Source organism: Gigantopelta aegis, chromosome 5 (assembly GCF_016097555.1).
Source record: "Gigantopelta aegis isolate Gae_Host chromosome 5, Gae_host_genome, whole genome shotgun sequence".
NCBI lineage: Eukaryota > Metazoa > Mollusca > Gastropoda > Neomphalida > Peltospiridae > Gigantopelta > Gigantopelta aegis.
The window spans coordinates 10,909,596-10,930,215 of NC_054703.1; the positions used below are offsets into that span (position 1 = coordinate 10,909,596).

The 20,620-nt window shown below is 38.8% G+C and overlaps 1 protein-coding gene across 1 annotated transcript; it reads right to left on the reverse strand.

Moving 5' to 3' along the window:
• Window positions 1-1,223: 1,223 nt before the first annotated feature.
• Window positions 1,224-19,667, reverse strand: LOC121372936 (zinc finger protein 62 homolog). The gene is made up of 6 exons (XM_041499371.1): window positions 19,596-19,667; window positions 18,516-18,688; window positions 16,637-16,775; window positions 8,383-8,736; window positions 7,015-7,101; window positions 1,224-1,349 (listed from the first exon to the last, which is right to left on the reverse strand). Exons 1-6 carry the CDS (start codon window positions 19,665-19,667, stop codon window positions 1,224-1,226), a joined length of 951 nt encoding a protein of 316 aa, XP_041355305.1.
• Window positions 19,668-20,620: the final 953 nt, after the last annotated feature.

Genomic DNA, 20,620 nt, shown 5'->3' on the forward strand with positions numbered 1-20,620 from the left:
ACCAAATCATAGGCATATTAAAGATGATGAAAGCCACTAAAATGATTTACGCGAATATCACCATACATATTTGAATTTGGTGATTCATAAATAACTAATGTATAAACCTGTTCTAATATCCTTAATAAACCTACTGAACAACAATCAGGTTATCACAAAGGAAACTTGCACACATTTCACAAGTAAAATACTTAAAACCAGTCCGTTTTTCCACGCAGAAACACTGACATATAAGTGGGAGCTCCGACAGGAACGTTTCACTCCAACCTCTCATTTTAAAGACTTAACACAAGTGACTTCTTTCACGCAGAAACACTGACATATAAGTGGGAGCTCCGACAGGAACGTTTCACTCCAACCTCTCATTTTAAAGACTTAACACAAGTGAGTTCTTTCACGCAGAAACACCGACATATAAGTGGGAGCTCCGACTGGAACGTTTGACTCCAACCTCTCATTTTAAAGACTTGGCATCAGTGTGAATCAACATATGTTGTTTTAAGGTTGACTTCCTTGCGAAACATTTTGCACACACCTCACAACTAAAAGACTTAACACTATTGTGAACTACCATGTGTTGTTTCAAGTGGGAGCTCCGAGAGAAACATTTTGCACACACCTCACACTTAAAAGCCTTAACACCAGTGTGAATCAACATATGATGTTTCAAACTGGAAGTGTCACAATAACATTTAGCACAGACCTCACATTTGAAAGGGCTAACTCCAGTATGAATCGTCATATGTCTTTTCAAGTCGGAACCGAGTGAGAAACGTTTTGCACACACCTCACATTTAAAATTCTTAACTCCGGTGTGCACAAACATGTGCTGTTTCAAGCTTTTATTCAGACGAAAACACTTTCTGCACACCTCACACTGATATGGTCGTTCACCAGTGTGGATCCTCATGTGCAGCTTAATATGACACTTGTTAGAGAAACACTTTAAGCACATACCACATTTGAAATGTTTACATCCAGTGTGAATGAACATATGTTGTTTTAAGTATTTGTTGATACTAAAACACTTTCTGCACACGTCACATTTATATGGTTGTTCACTAGCGTGCATCTTCATATGCAGCTTAATTTGATACTTGTAAGAGAAGGGCATCAAGCATATCCCACATTGGAAAGGTTTCTCACAAGAATGATGAGTGTTGTTTTCACGATCTTTTGAAAAGACTGCATCACATCTATCAACATTGTTTGACATATTGCTTTTAACACAGTGGACCTTCGTAGTTTTGATTAAGATCACTATGTTGTTTCCTCACGAGTCTCCCTGGCACCAAACTGGAGTGAACATTTACCGATACATCTCCACAGTTGTAGTGTGAAGAGAAGTACTGAAACAGAACCAGTAAATAAAACAGAAAGTACGACTTGGAAGACATGGTAAGAATTTTTATTTGTCACAGATGTAGACACATTCTCTCCTTTCTGTTAATCGTAGTGTTCCTCTTGAACAGTGGGTTTTGTGTTTGTTTTTAACGTTGATTGAGGAACTTCAATGCTGTTGATATTATTCTCAATATCTTACGCCGTTCGGTGTGACCTCAACCTCCAATAAACATTTGTTGATATGTCTTCTAAGTTGTAATGTGAAGAAAAGTACTGAAAGAGAACAGATAAATGACTAAATGAAACAGAAACTAAGAATTTAACAATTTCGTCTTTGTTTCCAACTTTAAACATGTTCTGTCTTCTTTTTGAGTTCTGATTGTTATGTTTTGTTGCTGCTTATAATCAGCTAATAGGTCTAAAAGGCTGCTACGTTTAATGTCGATTTATATTTCATTCCTAATGGTGCTATGCTTGGCAGTTGTCGATTCACATTTTCAATTTCAAATGCAATCAGAACACAAAAGGAAACCCAAGCCAAAATAGTGTAAATGTTCTTGTTGAAATAATTATTGCAGACCTCGACGTGAATAAAATTTAGGGGAGTAATTAACGTCTCCACTACCTTAGATTATGGGGAGCCATTTTATATTTTTTAAAATTGGTTTGTTCCATCGGATTCCTCGGAACAGTTCATTTGCTAGGGCGATGATATTGGCGTCGAATGAAAGCTATGAATAACTAGCAAGCAGGTGGCAGACATTCGATGTGTTCTTGTGAAACGAAAATATTATAAAAATGGGGTATTTTAAAGTAGTCGAGGTGGGGGGATGGAGGTATGAGGTACACGAGTACCCTATTGTCTATATACCCTATAGCCCATTGTCTATACATGTTTGTCCTAGAACTGGTCTCAGAGGAGTGATGGAGCGCGAGAGTAATAGCTACCCTTAAATGGCGAAGACTGTCATTACTAAACATTCATGGTACTCGTCATTTCAACATGTTTGTATTTATATTACATTAAGAGTTCTAACATGCAGTCATTGGCGCACCCCTCGGATATCCGAGCTGTCTGTCCTGGACACTGGGTTAATTCTTAGTCAGAGAAAAAGTCGGTGTAGTGTCTTTACACATATCCAATGAGGCAATGGAATTCACTCTGGGTGGGAGCTGGTACCAAAATGCGAACCAAGTAGCCACCAGACTTTAGTCCAATAGCTTAATCAGGAAATATTTAATTTTTTGAAAATTGTGATTTGCGACATTTCTAGCCAATTGATTAGCAACTATTGTTAATTGTTTTAAAATTGTGTAGCGATCTCCGAAACAGTTACTTGCGTAGAGAATCGTAACACGACACTAAAGACAAATTTTCTTCTTAACCACTATAGCACCAAGGCCGGTACCTATCTCGTTCAGGTGCTAACACAAAATTACTGAAAACAGAAATAACACACTCCTGTTCTTTTTAACAAGTTCTAATATGTTGTGTGAATCATTTATTATTTATGCTTTCCATTTTCTTTTCTTTCGTTTTTTTTTTTTTCTTTCTTTGTGTGTGTGTGTGTGTGTGTGTGTGTGTGTGTGTGTGTGTGTGTGTGTGTGTGTGTGTGTGATTGTGAGTGTGGTTGTTTTTTGTTCAATAATACATGCCGGAATATTATGAAAATTACGCAGATTTCTTGTTTAAATCACATTTAGTTCGAGATGTTTCTTAGTAGTGTGAAATATGTACATTGTGTTAAAATATATCACACACATAACATTTTACGGATGGCAATGGAAAAGAAACGCAATTGTCCGAATTTCGCAGAAGTATCCCAGGTCTCACAATAAAGACAGCCCGATCCTGTGTTCTACTTCGACTATGACATATCAAAGACTAACATATTTGCTAACAATAAATTTGTTTGTGGGCTGAATAAGGCAATGCATACAATTTAGTGATTTACGTGAACCTCAGTAAACATTCTAGATTTGTAATTGATTTAAAAATGCGGAAACTTGCTCTAATAAACTGAACAAACCTACCAAATAATAATAAGGTTATCGCAAAGGAAACGGTCAGCAGGAAGTTATTCAGACCTCTTGTTGGGACTACTTAAGTACGATAAAATGCGGATAATGATTAATTATTTCTCCTTTACACGTACGTACATGTTCTCGATTATAAATCGTGTTCTACTCAATAATGGCCGGAGTTTTCTTTGTTGATTATTTCGATATTAAACAAAACAAGGAACTAAACATTTTTTAGTCTCCACATCTGCTACATGTATTAAACATGTCCAAATTGACGTCTGAAATTAATTTAAGGCCAAAGGATTTTGTCGCGTATACCTTGACGCAGTTTGCTTGAGAACGGGGAATGGGCGGTTGATGTCAGGCGATTGATATGGAGGAGGGACAGGGGGCAGTATTTGCTTTCATTTTTTTAATTCCAGATTTGCTTTATTTTCTTCCCCCCCCCCCCACCCCTCTCTCTCTCTCTCTCTCTCTCTCTCTCTCTCTCTCTCTCTCTCTCTCTCTCTCTCTCTCTCTCTCTCTCTCTCTCTCTCTCTCTCCTACACAACACACGTTCCAAGTCCCATCACGGGCGTCTTGTCATTGTTGAACAACCTTTAAATAATACCACACCAGTACATATTAACAGGGTCTTTGATATGCCAGTTGTGGGTACCAATTGATATGCGGGGGAAACCCAATACTATAATTACGCCCTCGAGGTGGTTCGATTCTAGGACACAAGCACATGAGGCGAGCGCCCTACCGACTGAGCTAGATCCTGAAGGATGTGCTTTATCCATGCAAATAATTTACGTTGAATGTGAAGAACTTAAAATCACACACGTGATTAGGATAGAGGCCGGTGTGTGGAAGGGGGGGGGGGGGGGGGGGTGGTGTGTGTGTGTGGGGGGGGGGGGGGGGTGAAGTCAGGAGATTTGCTCGACTTTTCCCCTCCCAACAACTGAGGAAAAAACACTTTTTTGGACAATGCAATATTCACACAGGTGTTCATGGAGAAAACAACAGATAAGAGACGTTTTTTTTAAATTATTATTTAACGACGCCACTAGAGCACATTGATTTTTTATTTTATCATCGGCTATTGGACGTCAAACATATGGTCATTCTGACAGTTTTTTAGAGGAAACCCGCTGTCGCCACATAGGCTACTCTTTTGCGACAGACACCAAGGGATTTTTTACTTGCGCTTCCCACAGGCAGGATAGCACAAACCATGACATTTGTTGAACCATTCATGGATCACTGTCGGTGCAAGTGGTTTACACCTACCCATTGAGCCTTGCGGAGCACTCTCTCAGGGTTTGGAGTCAGTATCTGGATTAAAAATCCCATGCCTCGACTGGGATCCGAACCCAGTACCTACCAGCCTGTAGACCGATGACCTAACCACGACGCCACCGAGGCCGGTACAGATAAAAGATTTGAAGAAAGTGTTTACAACTCTCTTTATTTCCAGCAAAACGAAAGTCCTTAGCCGACTCCAAACCCTGAATGAGTGCTCCGCAAGGCTCAATGTTGTTCCCTGACCTTTTACTCTGGCTGTTTTTGTACACGCGCGTGACCGAATGTCGAGACTGCTGTGTTTAAAAATAGATTTATTTTAACATATCGGCTGGTCGATTAACACGTTTTGTATTTTTTATCAACACATGCGTCGCCTAGAACTAGAGAGATTTGTTCAATTATATTGTTGTCTATCTTATTATAAGTTCCTCGCGATTACTAGGGACCCATTTACGCACTTTCTCTCTGTTGTCAACCGAATTGTTTGAGTTATTGTTAATGTTATATTTGCAAATACATGTACGTATCAGTGCACAATGTAAATCTGACAGAAGTGGGTCAAAATCACATATTTCAAAATCAGTAACAGTTTTAAAAACATGGTAAGTCAGGGCCGTACCCTGATCAATATCCTAGGGAGGGGGACACTACTTTTTATAAACAAATGAAACACTATACAAATTAAACTCTGTGATGTGTATGCTGTTTTCTGGAGTAAAAAAAAAGGAAAAGAAAAAAAGAGATTCTCAGGGGGCAACAATATATACAACACCAATCATTAAAAATGTACTATTGTTCTTAGTCTGAGTGTCTGTGATATTAAACCAAGACATATACTGTGAGCGGTTTGTTTTATTAATTTTAACAATATCAAACAGTTCATTTTTAACACAGAGGGCCTTATATGTTTTTTTTATTGTTGAAATAAGTTGTATATCCTGGAATAAGATTTGACATGCAGTTAGTTTGATCTGTTTTGCTTTCTAAAATCATAGTATATCATATTTTGATATTAAGAATAAGAAATCAGGTGTAATTAGTTTAAGTTAAAGTGTTGGCTTCCAACCTGTTATCAGTGTTTGTATGGACACACCTTGGGATAGCATCTGTATTTTCAGCATTATATTTAAGACATGTACAATCGACATCTTGAATATCACCAAATATAGTTAATTCAGGATCAACATAATCATATTTTGGGTTGGTATTTTTACATGCATGCACATTAGTTTGTGAATGTGAATGGTAAAAGCTGGGAACAGTATCAGTATGTATACTATTATGATATTTACAACATGTGCCATTGACATCTTGAATATCTCTAGGTACAGTTAATTCTGGATAAGATAAACACACCTATGAATAGTATTATCACTTGTATATACATTAGTGTGTGGGTTATCCACATTGCCTGGATAAGTATTAACATGTACTATGTTTTGTAAGTTACATACATGTATATACAATGTTATTAGCAGGTTGACTATCATTGTGAATAAACAGTTCTGTGCCGGTCAGTCCTATACCATATATCGTATTAGAGTTATCAATGTTTGGATAATTACATACATTATTTATATATTGGCTTCCATGATGCACAGACTGTTCTATGTCAACATGGTGATATAAGGGGTAAGCATTTTCTAGTATATGAGAAATACAACACTGACTATTATTCTGTACAGTAAGTTGTGTGTCTGCAGTATAGTATGGGTAAATATTGCAAGGCTAGTTAGCCCTGTGTTGTAAATAATATTAGGGATAGGATATAGACTAACATGACGTAAAGGCAGTTTTGTGTTAATATAATAGCAGTTAAGGTAAGTGTTTTCTGGTTTATTAGGGATAGAACATTGACATTCATTTTGCTCAGGAAGTTCTTTTTCAACATGATAACAAAGGGGGTAAATATTTTCTGGTATATTAGAACACGAACATTCAATATCATTCTGAACAAGAAGTTGTGTGTTAACATGCTAATTATTTTCTGGCATATTAAGTACAGAGTATTGAATATCCTTCTGTACAGAAAGTTATCTGTCACTATGATCGCATATTGGGTGAATGCTTTCTGATGTATTTGGGATAGAACAAGTTGGACGAGCACTGGGATTATCAGTCTGTACAGGAAGTTCTTTGTTAACACGGAAACTGATGTGGTGGGTGTTTCTCCTTGATTAGGTACAGCTGTTTCCTTCTCTCAGATATTTCCTTGGGGTATTGGTCACTGATTCCATAGGGTGTCTCCGCCAGCTTACTCGCAGCCTATAAGATCCTGTCTTTATCCTCGAGTTGAGCGACTATTGTTCGTGGTTTATTCTGGGACTCATGGGATGAGCCTAGTCTGTGTGTGACTTGGACAGGAGCCTCTGTAATGTCAATCTCTTTTTTCGAGGAGGAACGTGGATAACGCTGCTTCCGTATCCTCACCTTGTCCACCGTCTGGAACGCCATAGAACATCAGGTGAAAACCTCATAGCTCTCTGTTGTAAATAAAGCATGACATTGTGGGGGTTTTTCATGTTCCATTTGTATGTCACTCAGGCTCTTGGATAAGTAATGAATATCTTCATGTGCAATGTTCATGTTTTTAGACAGATCATCTACGTTTTAGGTGGTTTATTTCAATATTCATGGAATCGTAGGTATTGCTGATGAATTGACAGTTGTCCTCTACCTTGTTGATTCGACCATGGACAGATTTGACACCAATGTTTAACTGAGTCAATGCGTTTTCGACGGTACCCATTTTGTTCTGGATGCTTTCTAGCTTCCGGTTTTCTTATGGATATCAGACGGTCATGGTTAGTCTAGATATCGGGTCACATAAAGGCTGTGCCCACAAGGGTGGGCTTACAGTAGTACCGCATGGCTGTACATTAGCATTGGTTTGTGGGAGTGTAGAATACATTTGTTGTTGTTCGGGTGGTAATGACGTACATGAAAATGGCGGACATGGTTGGTAATGAGTCTGTTGCATCTCACTTGAAGGACGTATTCTGGCGATTTTGTAATATCTACAAAGTTCGTTTGTGCTACTGCTTGCGAAATGGTACTCATTGGACAGACTTGTCAGTGATTTATCTGTGTAAATTTGCGAGAGAAAATTTCTTGACCACCATCTTGTCACGTGACACCGTTGATACCTCACAATTAAAAGGTTTAATAGCAGTGTGACTTAAAACATGTTTTTTTTTTTTTTCAAGTCGTTGTTCTGAGAGAAAAAACACATTTCACAGACCTAACAACCAAAAGGTCTCACACAAGTTTGAACTAGTATATGTTCTTTCAAGAGGGAGCTCCGATAGAAAGGTTTTGCTTAACACCAGTGTGAATTAACATATGTCTTTTCAAGTGAGAATGTCGTGAGAAACATTTTGCACACACCTCGCAGTTAAAAGGCTTAACACCAGTGTGAATCAACATGTGTCTTTTCAAGTGATAATTTCGTGAGAAACATTTTGTACACATGCCACAATTAAAAGACTTAAGACCAGTGTGAACCATCATATGTTGTTTTAAACCAGAACTGTTATAAAAACATTTTGCACAGACCTCACATTTAATAGCGCTAATTTCAGTGTGAATGAACATATGTTCTTTCAAGTGGGAACTGAGTGAGAAACATTTTCCACATACCTCACATTTGAAAGGCCTAACTCCAGTTTGATTGAGCGTATGTGTTTTCAGATGGGAAGCGATTGAGAAACATTTTGCACACACCTCACATTTAAAATTCTTGACTCCAGTGTGTACAAACATATGGTGTTTGAAGGAGTTATGCAGACGAAAACACTTTCTGCACACTTCACACTGATAAGGTCGTTCACCAGTGTGGATCTTCATATGCTGCTTAATGCGACTCTTGTGCAAGAAATACTTTAAGCACATCCCACATTGGAAACGTTTCTCACAAGAATGACCAGGGTTGTGTTCACAAGGTTTTTGCGAGACCTGACGTTCAACACATCTATCAACAGCGTTCGACATAATCTTAGTAAGACAGTCGACCTTCGAAGTGTTTTTTGTATCTGTTCCACAATGTCTTGTTTCGTCAGCAGCCTCTCTGTCACCAACCTGGAATGAACATTATGAAGAAAAGTACTGAAACAAAACCACTAATTCCATGAATAAAATAAAACGTAATAATTCCTCTTTTATTAAATCTCTATAAAAGCTCTGTCTCTTGTGGTAATGTCTGTTCCTTGAATAGTATGAAAGTACTGATATATGTATCTTTTGTTTGCGTTTATAATTACATAATACGTTCTGAAAACAGTCACGTTTATGGTCCAGTGATACTGTATACAAAATGATGCTCTGAAGGCATTTGTTCACTGACATTTTCAGTGTCAAACTGAAACTAAGAAGGCCATACAATTCGGGTTTTTTTTTTTTTAATATTTACACAAGCTCACTGTCAGATACCAAAAACCAACTGTTCACTCGTTTCATAAAAATTATATGACAGGCAAGCTAGTTTAATATTTTATTTATTACAAACCAAATGCAAACAAGCCACAAGGCAGAAGTAAGCAGATGTCGAGACCTACTAGAGGTTTTTTTTTTTCAGAATTCGGTCAGCAAGTGATCTATGTCAAATGTAAACTTAAACGACATCACAGTGAGCAACAAGACGTCATCAATGTAAAGGTTAGATTTTGGTGCGAAGCTTCCATCAATGAGGTTTTGAAATTCACAATAGTCACTGTATTGTTGATGGGACCAGCAATGATTGAGCTGAATGAATTACAATATTTTGAACAAACACGGTTAGATAAGTTAATAATCTCTGAACAAAACATTTTCAGCAGCAATTTTGCACTCAATGTTTTCGTTCAGGAAAAGGACGCGTCATGCACCCAGTTGCTTTTATTGCAGCGAGATGCAAAGTCACGCCATTCGAATATCGACGCCATTCAAATAAAAAGTTACCGCGCCAATTTGCGCTTGCCAGTATTACACTAGTTAAATATTGAATAATTGTTATTACATGAGTTATATATTACACTGGCGTGTAATATACATGTATATAGACACACGTGATCAGGGCTTATAGACTATTGTAGCCCCACTCCCAAGGCTAGTGATATTCAATTTTGGGCTAGTAAATAACCACCATCGCCATGACCGACGGCTAGTGATTTTTTTTTTTTTTTTTTTTTTTTTTTTGTCAAATGTTGAAGTTAAATCTATTTTGTAAATAGGGAATAATTGGTTACTGTCTTAAGATATCGGCTTTATCATGCGACGGTTAAAATGGCGTTCGACCTGAGCAGGATAAAGTCGATATCTTAAGAAGTAACCAGTTATTTCTTTTATCCCGCAATCCTACAGGAAGTCGGAAAATCATTATTTATTTCATTTTTTGTGTACGCATATCGAGTATCATCAACATAGAAAGGCTTTTGGCGTATGGCGTCATATAAGATAAATGACGTCATTCTTTGTAAGACGCTGGCTATATTCTGTCACATTAAAAAAAAGCGTTTCTAAACACCAATTCATAAACAAATATAAAAATTTGTATTGTTATCGCAAAACTAAAATGTATTTGCATTTACTCATGGGCGTACATGGGCGGGGGGGGGGGGGGGGGGGGGGGGTGTTCGATGGGTTCGACCGAACCCCCTCCCCCTGAAATCGCTTTTTTTATAATTTAATATATCTGACATTGATATCTGACATTATTATATTTACTCAACATAGAAATATATGCCCAATATCTCTGCAATCTATTTTGGAACCCCCCTTTTCAAAATCCTCTATTTTGGAACCCCCTTTTCAAAATCCTATGTACGCCCATGTTACTGTACTAAGATAAATGATTTAAAGAGTATGTTTATTGAATATCTAGTTGGAAATGCTCGAGTCGAGTCGGGCTTATGTCACGTGACCTATATTTTTTTGTCACTGACCAAAAATATAGATATTTATCTATTCATCATAGCTTGACAATGAATTTAGTGACTGCGGGATACATATGAATATCCTGCCCCCACCCCAATCCTGGAATGTTAGATTTTTTTTTAAAGCTCCCTCTTTAGGTGACATATCTTATTGTTACTATTATCTAGTAAAATTGTATTAACTTAAAGTAAAATAGGGCTAGTGAATTTTTAATCGTGTCAAGTAATTTACCCCCCGAAACAAAAAAAACAACAACAAAAACAACAACAAAAAAACCCCAAAAAACCCACCGATCCCATTGCTAGTGGATTTTACAAACATTCTAGACGCATATATATATACATACGTACATACATACATACATACATATATACATTACGACAAAAAGAAACACATTACATATTACAGTGATCTCGCTGGGAGAAAAAACAAAGGGGTGTATATTGTTGTGTTGGTAGACTTTGTGGAAAGACATACTCCTTATTTTGCCTACAAAAAAATGCAAACAAGTTTATACGAAATACAAGCAGACTCGTCTTTTAATTGAACCGAAGATGTTATCGGTCTGACATTCACAAGCAGTTCCGGTTTTGCTGAATCGATCCAAGTATTATTTTAATAAAGATTTCAAGAAAAACAATAAAGATGTTTGTAAAGTGACCCCTAATGTCGGTTTTATTCTTTTTGTTATTTCCATTTTTATCGAATGAATCGATCGCTGTGATAAAGCATTATTGCCAACTGATAGAAAGTAGTTTCCTTTTTGAAAAAGCGGTGTATATATTATTTGGCACCCAAGATAAATGATTTTAATGATAAACACTACCACTTCCGGGTTTTTGTTGTTTTGTTGTTATTGTTGTTGTTGTTTTTGTTAAACGCTATAAACATTTAACACAGCGACAAAGAAGTTTTTTGTAGTTTTTTTTTTATTTTGGACATTACAAACATGTATGATTATGAGATGAATGGTGAAGCCGCAGTATTTCCATTTCGGTATGGGACTACTTGACAGGTTCGTGCTCCACGCTTGCTGTCAGTTGAGCTATCTCAGTATTACCCGAGCCCAGGGTACACGGAACCTGCAGTGCAAAGCATCCCCCATGTGGGGTCATACACTCGAGAAACACACCCATAATCGCAGCCGTGAATGGTGAAACTAGACTGCATTGATTTATTAATCGTCGGCTATTGTATGGCAAACATTTGTCATTTTGATATATAGTCTTAGGGAGGAAACCTGCTACATTTGACCATTAGTAACAAGGGATTTTGTATATGTTCCATCTCACTTACAGCAGGGGTTGAGCAACAATTGTATTTGCATTCTTACTTTACTTGCCCAAAATATCTTTCCACTTGCCCACTCAGAGAGTTTGCTTGTTTAAGTGAATAAATGAATAATACTGGTATAATATGTCATGAATAATTATTATAATTATGCCAGCTTAATGTGTGTGTGTGTGTTATGTGTTATTAGTACAGGACAGCACATAACACGGTCAGCCGTGGTGCACTGGCTACAATCACAAACAGCCCAATGGGTCCACCGACAGGGATCGATCCTAGACCGACCTGGCATCAAGCGAGCGCTTTACCACTAGGCTATGTCCCGCTCCTTTTTTGAAATCATACACAGGGCTATGCAGGGTCTTAGCTAGCGGGGGGGGGGGGGGGGGGGGGGGTTGTTTTACTGTTTATTGATAATGTTTTAAGTATGTAATCTCCCTGAAATAGCTGTAACATATTCGGGGAGGGGAGGGGGCATGCTAGTTTGTTCAAAGAATTCATTTGCTCCCCCCCCCCCCCTCCACAGAAAAAGAAAGAAAGAAAGACAAACAAACAACAACAAAAAACAAATCCTAGCTACCGCCCTAGTTCGATATGTTCGATAGTAGTGTGGAATATATATATTTTCTTTAAATGTATCACGTTGGAAGCATGACAAATGGCAACGGAAAAGAATCGCAATTGATCGAATTTTACAGGAGCCGGGGTGTCAGAAGAAAAATAGTCCGATCCCGTGCTCTATTTCGACTATCAGATATTAAAAAGTACAGCATCATCTACCGATAACAAATTGGTTTGCGGGCAAAATTAGACCAGACATTCACGTTACAGAGTGAATTACGTGAACCAAAAGATACACTGGAAAATTGTAATTACATTTATCAAGGAAAACATTTAGAAAATTACGCTAATATCCTGAATAAACAAACCTACGTAACAACAATCGGAACCGCAGAGAACACAAATCAAACTCCAGAACGGTCCAGAGAAGGCGATTCTGATCCGTTGTCCGGACTATTTAAGAACGATTACGTGCGGACCACTCTTACCTATTTCTTGTTTTGTTACCATATACTGGATTAACACTGACCTCCCTATATATACGGTCGACCACGGGTCACTACCCCGGGCAAGGACCGCTACATCCGGGTACGCCACCTTCGGGAAACGATTGACTACTGCCACCTCCACAGCCGCAGCAATACCAGCATTTTGCGCAGGATATCCGACCAGACCGTACGGAACCGCCTACGTGAGGTAGGAATTCGTGCCAGACGTCCAATATTCGAGGTGTCAAGCACCACCACAACACCGTCGACTCCGACTGCAGTGGTGCCAGATTCATCGACAATGGCTCAACTGCGATGGAGACAGGTGTGGTTCAGTGACGAGTCCCGATTTCTGCTCCGACGTCCATGATGGAAGATGTCGCGTGTATAGGCGTCGGTGGTGGACGTTTATGCGGCAAACTGCGTGCAGGAAGTGGACAGATTCGGCGGGGGTAGTGTCATGGTGTGGGCAACCATCTCACACACTGGCAGAACTGACCAACATGGATCGTGCAGGGCAACCTGAATGCACAGGGCTACATTGACCACCCCCTCCGGACCACACATCGTTCCAGTTATGGCCAACGCCAACGCAGTGTTCCAACAGCCGCACAACGCCAGGCCTCACACAGCACGTCTCACAACGGCTTTCCTACAGAACAACAACGTTAATGTCCTTCCTTGGCCATCGATATCACCGGATTTGAACCCAATTGAGCATCTATGGGACGAGTTGGACCGACGCCTCCGACAGCGACAACCACAGCCCCAGACCCTGCCCGAGCAGGCAGCAGCCTTGCAGGCCGAGTGGGCCACCATCCCCCGGGACGTCATCCGTACTCTGGTTGCTTCAATGGGCAGGCGGTGCCAGGCAGTTGTCAACACACGCGGAGGCCACACCCGGTATTGACTCCAGATGACCTTGACCTTGGTGGTGTGTCCTATCACTTACTCACAATGGACTAGAGTGAATTGTGAACAATCCTGCAACATTTGGTAATTATCGGACTCACCATTCAATAATTAAATCAATTCTCCAAATGTTACGACAATGTGGTTTTGCATTTCTTTTGAAGAGTATATATATTTTCTTTAAATGTATCACGTTGGAAGCATGACAAATGGCAACGGAAAAGAATCGCAATTGATCGAATTTTACAGGAGCCGGGGTGTCAGAAGAAAAATAGTCCGATCCCGTGCTCTATTTCGACTATCAGATATTAAAAAGTACAGCATCATCTACCGATAACAAATTGGTTTGCGGGCAAAATTAGACCAGACATTCACGTTACAGAGTGAATTACGTGAACCAAAAGATACACTGGAAAATTGTAATTACATTTATCAAGGAAAACATTTAGAAAATTACGCTAATATCCTGAATAAACCTACGTAACAACAATCGGGTCAACACAAATCAAACTGTCCAGAGAAGGCGATTCTGATCCGTTGTCCGGACTATTTAAGAACGATTACGTGCGGACCACTCTTACCTATTTCTTGTTTTGTTGATATACTCTATTATTGCTGCTAATATATATAAAACGTGTTCTCTTCAGTAATTAATATTTTTTATTGTTTTTTTCCGCATTAGTTTGCTTTTAAAGAAAACAAAAAACAGATTCCTGTCTAGCTCTGCTACATGCAGTTAACCTGCTGCACCTGGCGTCTGACCCTCTCTCCCCCCCCCCCCCCCTCTCTCTCTCTCTCTCTCTCTCTCTCTCTCTCTCTCTCTCTCTCTCTCTCTCTCTCTCTCTCTCTCTCTCTCTCTCTCTCTCTCTCTCTTTGTGTCTATCTCTTTGTTTGTTGTTGTTTGTTTGCTTGAAACAAATGGAATCTGAGGCGTGGCCAGAGTTAGCGAGTGCCGAAGGCGCGAAGCTCGTTACGGGGATTATGGGGGTTTTCCCACCAGACATTTTTGGAAAATTGAGCCCTTCTTTGGCGCTATTCTGGCGTGTATTCTGCGGCTTTCGAAAAAAAGACCCCAACAATAAAATCCTTCGCTAAATGGACTATCGTTAAATGGCCTGCACTGAGTTTGCTGCCATGGTGACATGTTTACGAGTTTTAAGATATTTAGCCGTTTATTACAATAGCATTATCTGTATAAACAAGGTGCTTGTTACCGTATGCCTAGTGGCCCAAACCGGATTATATATATACTGAACAGCAAAGGAAACGCGAGAATTTTCGATTCGATGCAAATAATTACCTGTATCAAAATTAGAATTTTTTTTTTTTACTTATTTACAGGAAAATAGTCTGTATTTTAAAAGGTTGCTATTTTAATTTCACTAAAGCGCACCATTTTCGGACTACTATGAATAATGAAAAGAAGTCAACATTTGCACGTTCCTCATGAACGTAAGAGTGCACGAAATTGATGTTTTTAACAACCTGTTGGGTATAAAAGTCAAAACAAATCGATAGTGTTTTGTTAAAAGATATTAAATTGTGTTTTCTCAATGTCACGTCATAGCACAGATGACAGAAACCGAGCCTTAGGGTGTTTACAAGCCAGGGGCCGTATGCATGAGGAGCGGATAAAACTAAACGCGGATAGCGGCTAAACGCGGATTGCTAATCGCGTTTAAATTTATTCGCTTTTTGGTAGGCATAAACGTAAATGACGTCGCGAATAGATATCCGGCGGCGTTATTTTTAGATTGAGGGAACTCCTCGCCGCGCATGGCATTCTGGAACCTAACGTTGCGCTTACAATGTACTTTTGTAAACAAAAAGGAACAGTGTATCGTTTACTATTTATAAATAAATAAAATATATAAATACATTTATTTAAATTAAATTAAATTAAATTAAATTAAATTAAACTAAATAATAATAATACAAACATAATAATGAAAATAAATAAAATTAAATACATAGTTATAAGAAGAAGAAAAAAATATATAGCAATCCAGTTGTTAACAGTCATTAAAAGTGCAGTATATATTTAGGAAGGGGTGCAAATTAAAAACAAATAATAATAAAATAGAGGCAAATAGTCTTGCCAAATAAACAAATAAAAATGGGGGACCAAGATATAACACCCAGCATACTAATAAAATACAGAAATGCAGATATAGAGGGAGATAACTGGAAAACAGGTCAATAAATAAAATAGTTTGTTTTGTTTAACGACACCACTAGAGCACATTGATTTATTAATCACGGCTATTAGATGTCAAACATATGGTCATTTTTGACAGTGATAGAGAGAAAACCCGCTACATTTTTCTATTAGTAGCAAGGGATCTTTTATATGCACCATCCCACAAACAGGATAGCACATACCACGGCCTTTGATATACCAGTCGTGGGAACAATAAAAATAAAATAAAAATAGGTCAAACACCAACCATAAGCTTCCGGGGGTGGGGGGAGGCAATCTTCGAATTTGGGTAAAAACGAATAAGACATTCGGGCAAACTTCTCTCTGTGTTTTTTATTCATTCTACTGACAGTATTATTTTTAACGTAACCCATGTAAAAAGGAAGGAAGGAACTGTTTTATTAACGACGCACTCAACACATTTTATTTACGGTTATATGTATTACTAGTAAATAACAGCTCTGCTATCAACATCATGAACCACTGGGTTGAAATCTCTTTCATATCGAAGTTGTAACAAATCTTGTAACAAAACAAAACCTGAATCAGACAAAGTCATTGGATTTCTCTGAATCAGATGGAGCTTTCTAGCACAGTTATGCAGCATTACACAAACCGTAATAACTTTATGAATCTTAAAAGGTTCCAAAGCGCACACATTCAACACCTTGCTTGAACTTTGTCCAGCTGTGTATATCCTCACTTCAGATGTACTTGGGTTCACAACCAGAGTATACAACGTGTGTGCCATGTACCTGGAACAAAATGTTACAAATATGACATTTATGATAATAAGGTGATCTGAGTAATAACAGGTGGGTTTTTTTTGTTGTTGTTGTTGTTGTTTGTTTGGGTTTTTTGTTGTTGTTTTTGTTTGGGGTTTGTTTTTGTTTTTTTTTGTGTGTTTTTTTGGGAGGGGGGGGGGGGGTTAAAAAAAAAAGAACAAATCATCTGCTTCACCAAGGTAAAAAAAAGAAAGAAAAGAATTTGACAGCATGTCACAATATATGTTTATAGAGCACTGTTTTAATTTTTTTTTTAATTTTTCACAAATGATAGATTTGTTATGTAACTAAATAGTTTTACTTTTATCAAATCTATGCTTCAATAATGGTGAAAAATTGTATCATGTTTAGTGGTTAAATTATCTTACCAACGCCATATTTTATGCTTTAAAATAATTACTTCAGCTAGTTCTATCTCTGTCTCTCTCTCTCTGTGTGTGTGTGTCTGTCTGTCTGTCTGTCTCTCTCTCTCTCTCTCTCTCTCTCTCTCTCTCTCTCTCTCTCTCTCTCTCTCTCTCTCTCTCTCTCTCTCTCTCTCTCTCTCTCCCGGCCTCGGTGGCGTCGTGGTTAGGCCATCGGTCAACAGGCTGGTAGGTACTGGGTTCGGATCCCAGTCGAGGCATGGGATTTTTAATCCAGATACCGACTCCAAATCCTGAGTGAGTGCTCCGCAAGGCTCAGTGGGTAGGTGTAAACCACTTGCACCGACCAGTGATCCATAACTGGTTCAACAAAGGCCATGGTTTGTGCTATCCTGCCTGTGAGAAGCGCAAATAAAAGATCCCTTGCTGCTAATCGGAAGAGTAGCCCATGTAGTGGCGACAGCGGGTTTCCTCTCAAAATCTGTGTGGTCCTTAACCATATGTCTGACTGGGATCCGAACCCAGTACCTACCAGCCTGTAGACCGATGGCCTACCACGACGCCACCGAGGCCGGTGAAAAAAACCGTGTACTTTTGTAGATTTTTGACAGCGACGTTAACACGCCCAACCGACTGGACACTTCGATGTTTCCCGCTATTTCATCTGTGATCTTCAGAATATCTTGTTCAAATTTAAATTCTTCATGTTTTTCCACATTATAAAAAGTGTCAAATTGCTTTGTTCGATCAAGAAATAACCAGTTTTGTCGACATATTTTCCTCTTTCTGAATCGCAACACACCAGCGCGGCCATTTTCCTTTCAGACTTATCCGGCGGATAGGCCTTTATACGCAGAAAATGTAGCGAATAGCGTTATTCGCGTTTAGGCTATTCGGGGAGCTCTATGCTGCCGTCATGCATACCAAATTTCCCCACTTATCCGGCGGATAGGCACTATTCCCGGATAGTGTACTTATCCGCCCCTCGTGCATACGGACCCAGATGGACAGTCCCAAGAGTAGCTAGGCACGTTGGTGTACACTAGTCTACAATACATAGACTCATTCAACGATTCCAGATGCAGATCGACCACAAAGCGGAGGACCTAGAGTGACGTCTAATAGACAGGACAAATGCATTGTGAAGTCAAATCTACAAGATCGCTTTCTAATAGTATCATCCACAGCACAACAGACCATTGGTGGGCCTACACGCAACAGACCAATCAGCAGTGATACAATTCGTCGCCGATTGAGACAGGCAGGACTGCATAACAGACGTCCTTATGATGGTCAGATTCTAACAAGACGTCACCGACTGGCTTAGCGTAACTGGGCCCAGGCTCACCGGAATTGGAGGAATCGACAATGGGAACAAGCCATCTTTTCAGACGAGAGCAGGTTTTGTATGGCCGGACACGTGTATGGAGACGTCGTAGAGAACGCTTCAGAGATGCATGCGTCCTTGAACGTGATCGTTAGGGAGGCGTGGTGCAATATGTTGGGGACGTCGTGTTCCACCTGTAATCTTACAGAACAATGGAGTTGGTCGTGGTGGGGGACTGACTTCTAGGCGGTACATTGATGAAGTGCTCCAGCCTGTACTTGTGCCATTCATGGCTGGCCGACGTGGGATGATTTTCCAACAAGATAATGCCAGAGCCCACAGCGCACGTGTTACACAGGACTTCTTATCTCGGAATAACATTATTACAATGGACTGGCCAGCTTTAAGTCCCGACTTAAATCCCATAGAACACTTGTGGGATGAAATCATCATCGTCACGTGCTTCCAGCCACATTACAGGAATTGACCAATGCTGTTTTACACGCCTATAATCACCATCCCTAGAGGATTCATGAGGAATTTGTTTCGATCCATGACACGACGAAGTGCTGCAGTGATTGAAAACAACAGTGGTCACACACGTTATTGATTTTGTGCTTTCCTTAATTAGCGACTTCCAATTAATTATGTGGAAACTGTTGCGTTTGCACATTAAAGCAATAAATTCCTTTATTGAGTAATTCAATGTCAGGTTTTGTGAAGTGACAGTTGACATAATACTTATAAATTATAATCCCACAATTGCACACAATCCCATTATGATTTGGAATCTCGCGGTTTTGTATATATATCAGCGTTTGAAATAAGCACTTTAGTATGCTTGTCCGAGTAAATTTTCACTTGTCGGGACACACGGACAAGCATAATTTGCCGTAGTGGTTATCCGGTGGACAAGTAAAATGTAGGGTTTTTTTTACAAAGCAGAAGCAGAATTTTTAGCAATTGTTCTATTTCAAAAAAAAAAAAAAGCAAACAAAACAAAACAACCCAACCGAAATCAGCGGTGACTCATCGCAAACTACGCATTAATAATTAAAATTAAAAGTGTTATACAAATAAACATGATATTGATAACATAACAGCCTTAGCTCGTGAATATTCCGCAATACCTTGGAGTTCCGATTTCCTCACTCGGAACATCTCGGCTGACATGAATAAAGTATTTGATCGACAAATTATATTTGATACCATTTGTATTTACAAAAAAACAAGAGAACAAAACAAGTTTATTGTTTTGTTGTCCAAGTTTAAAACGAAGTAGTTGCCTGTTTACCACAAATGTGAAATCAATTTCCCTTTGATTTTTGTGAATTACTAATTACATCATCGGTAATGTGATAACACAAACACCTGTTAGACGGGTTAATCCAGGATTAAAAACATATTAGTTAACATTTATATTTTTAATATTTAGGTGTTAAGTTATATTTACATATATCTCTGCTAGTAGTGTAACAATACATCGAACTATCGATATATTGCGATAGTCAGTGTCTCGATAGCAATGCATCGATAGTTAATTCAACTATCGATAACTATCGCAATTGTTTGCTCCACTATCGGTAGTTTCGATAGTATGCATAGTGAAATCCTTTGATCTTGTGGAGTAAAAATAATCAAATATATTCATCGTTATCCATCATTGCAAAGGAGTACCTCTGCGTCCCTGCTACGTCGGTGCCCTCAGATAACGTTTTCAACAGGCGGCGATATTGTCACTGCACAGTGATCGCAACTGAAGTCAAAACACGTGGCAAACATTGGAAACCATAACAAATATTTCTTTTCTGCAGAAACATTCAAAACCATAAATAAATAGTCTAATAATAAGTTGATCGTTCAGCAAAAACATTGGACACCATAGAAAATAAAGCGTAACAACAACAATGTGGGGTCTTTATATTATAAATGTATTAAATATCATTTCACTACCTTGTGATATTATTACAAATAACTAAGTAAAAACACAGACATACACACAAACACAAACATACGTACAGACACACGTACACACACACACACACACACACACACATACATACATACTGGAAGCTTGAAGTAAATAGTTTTGCGAAATATCTATTTATATTACTGTTATCAAGCAA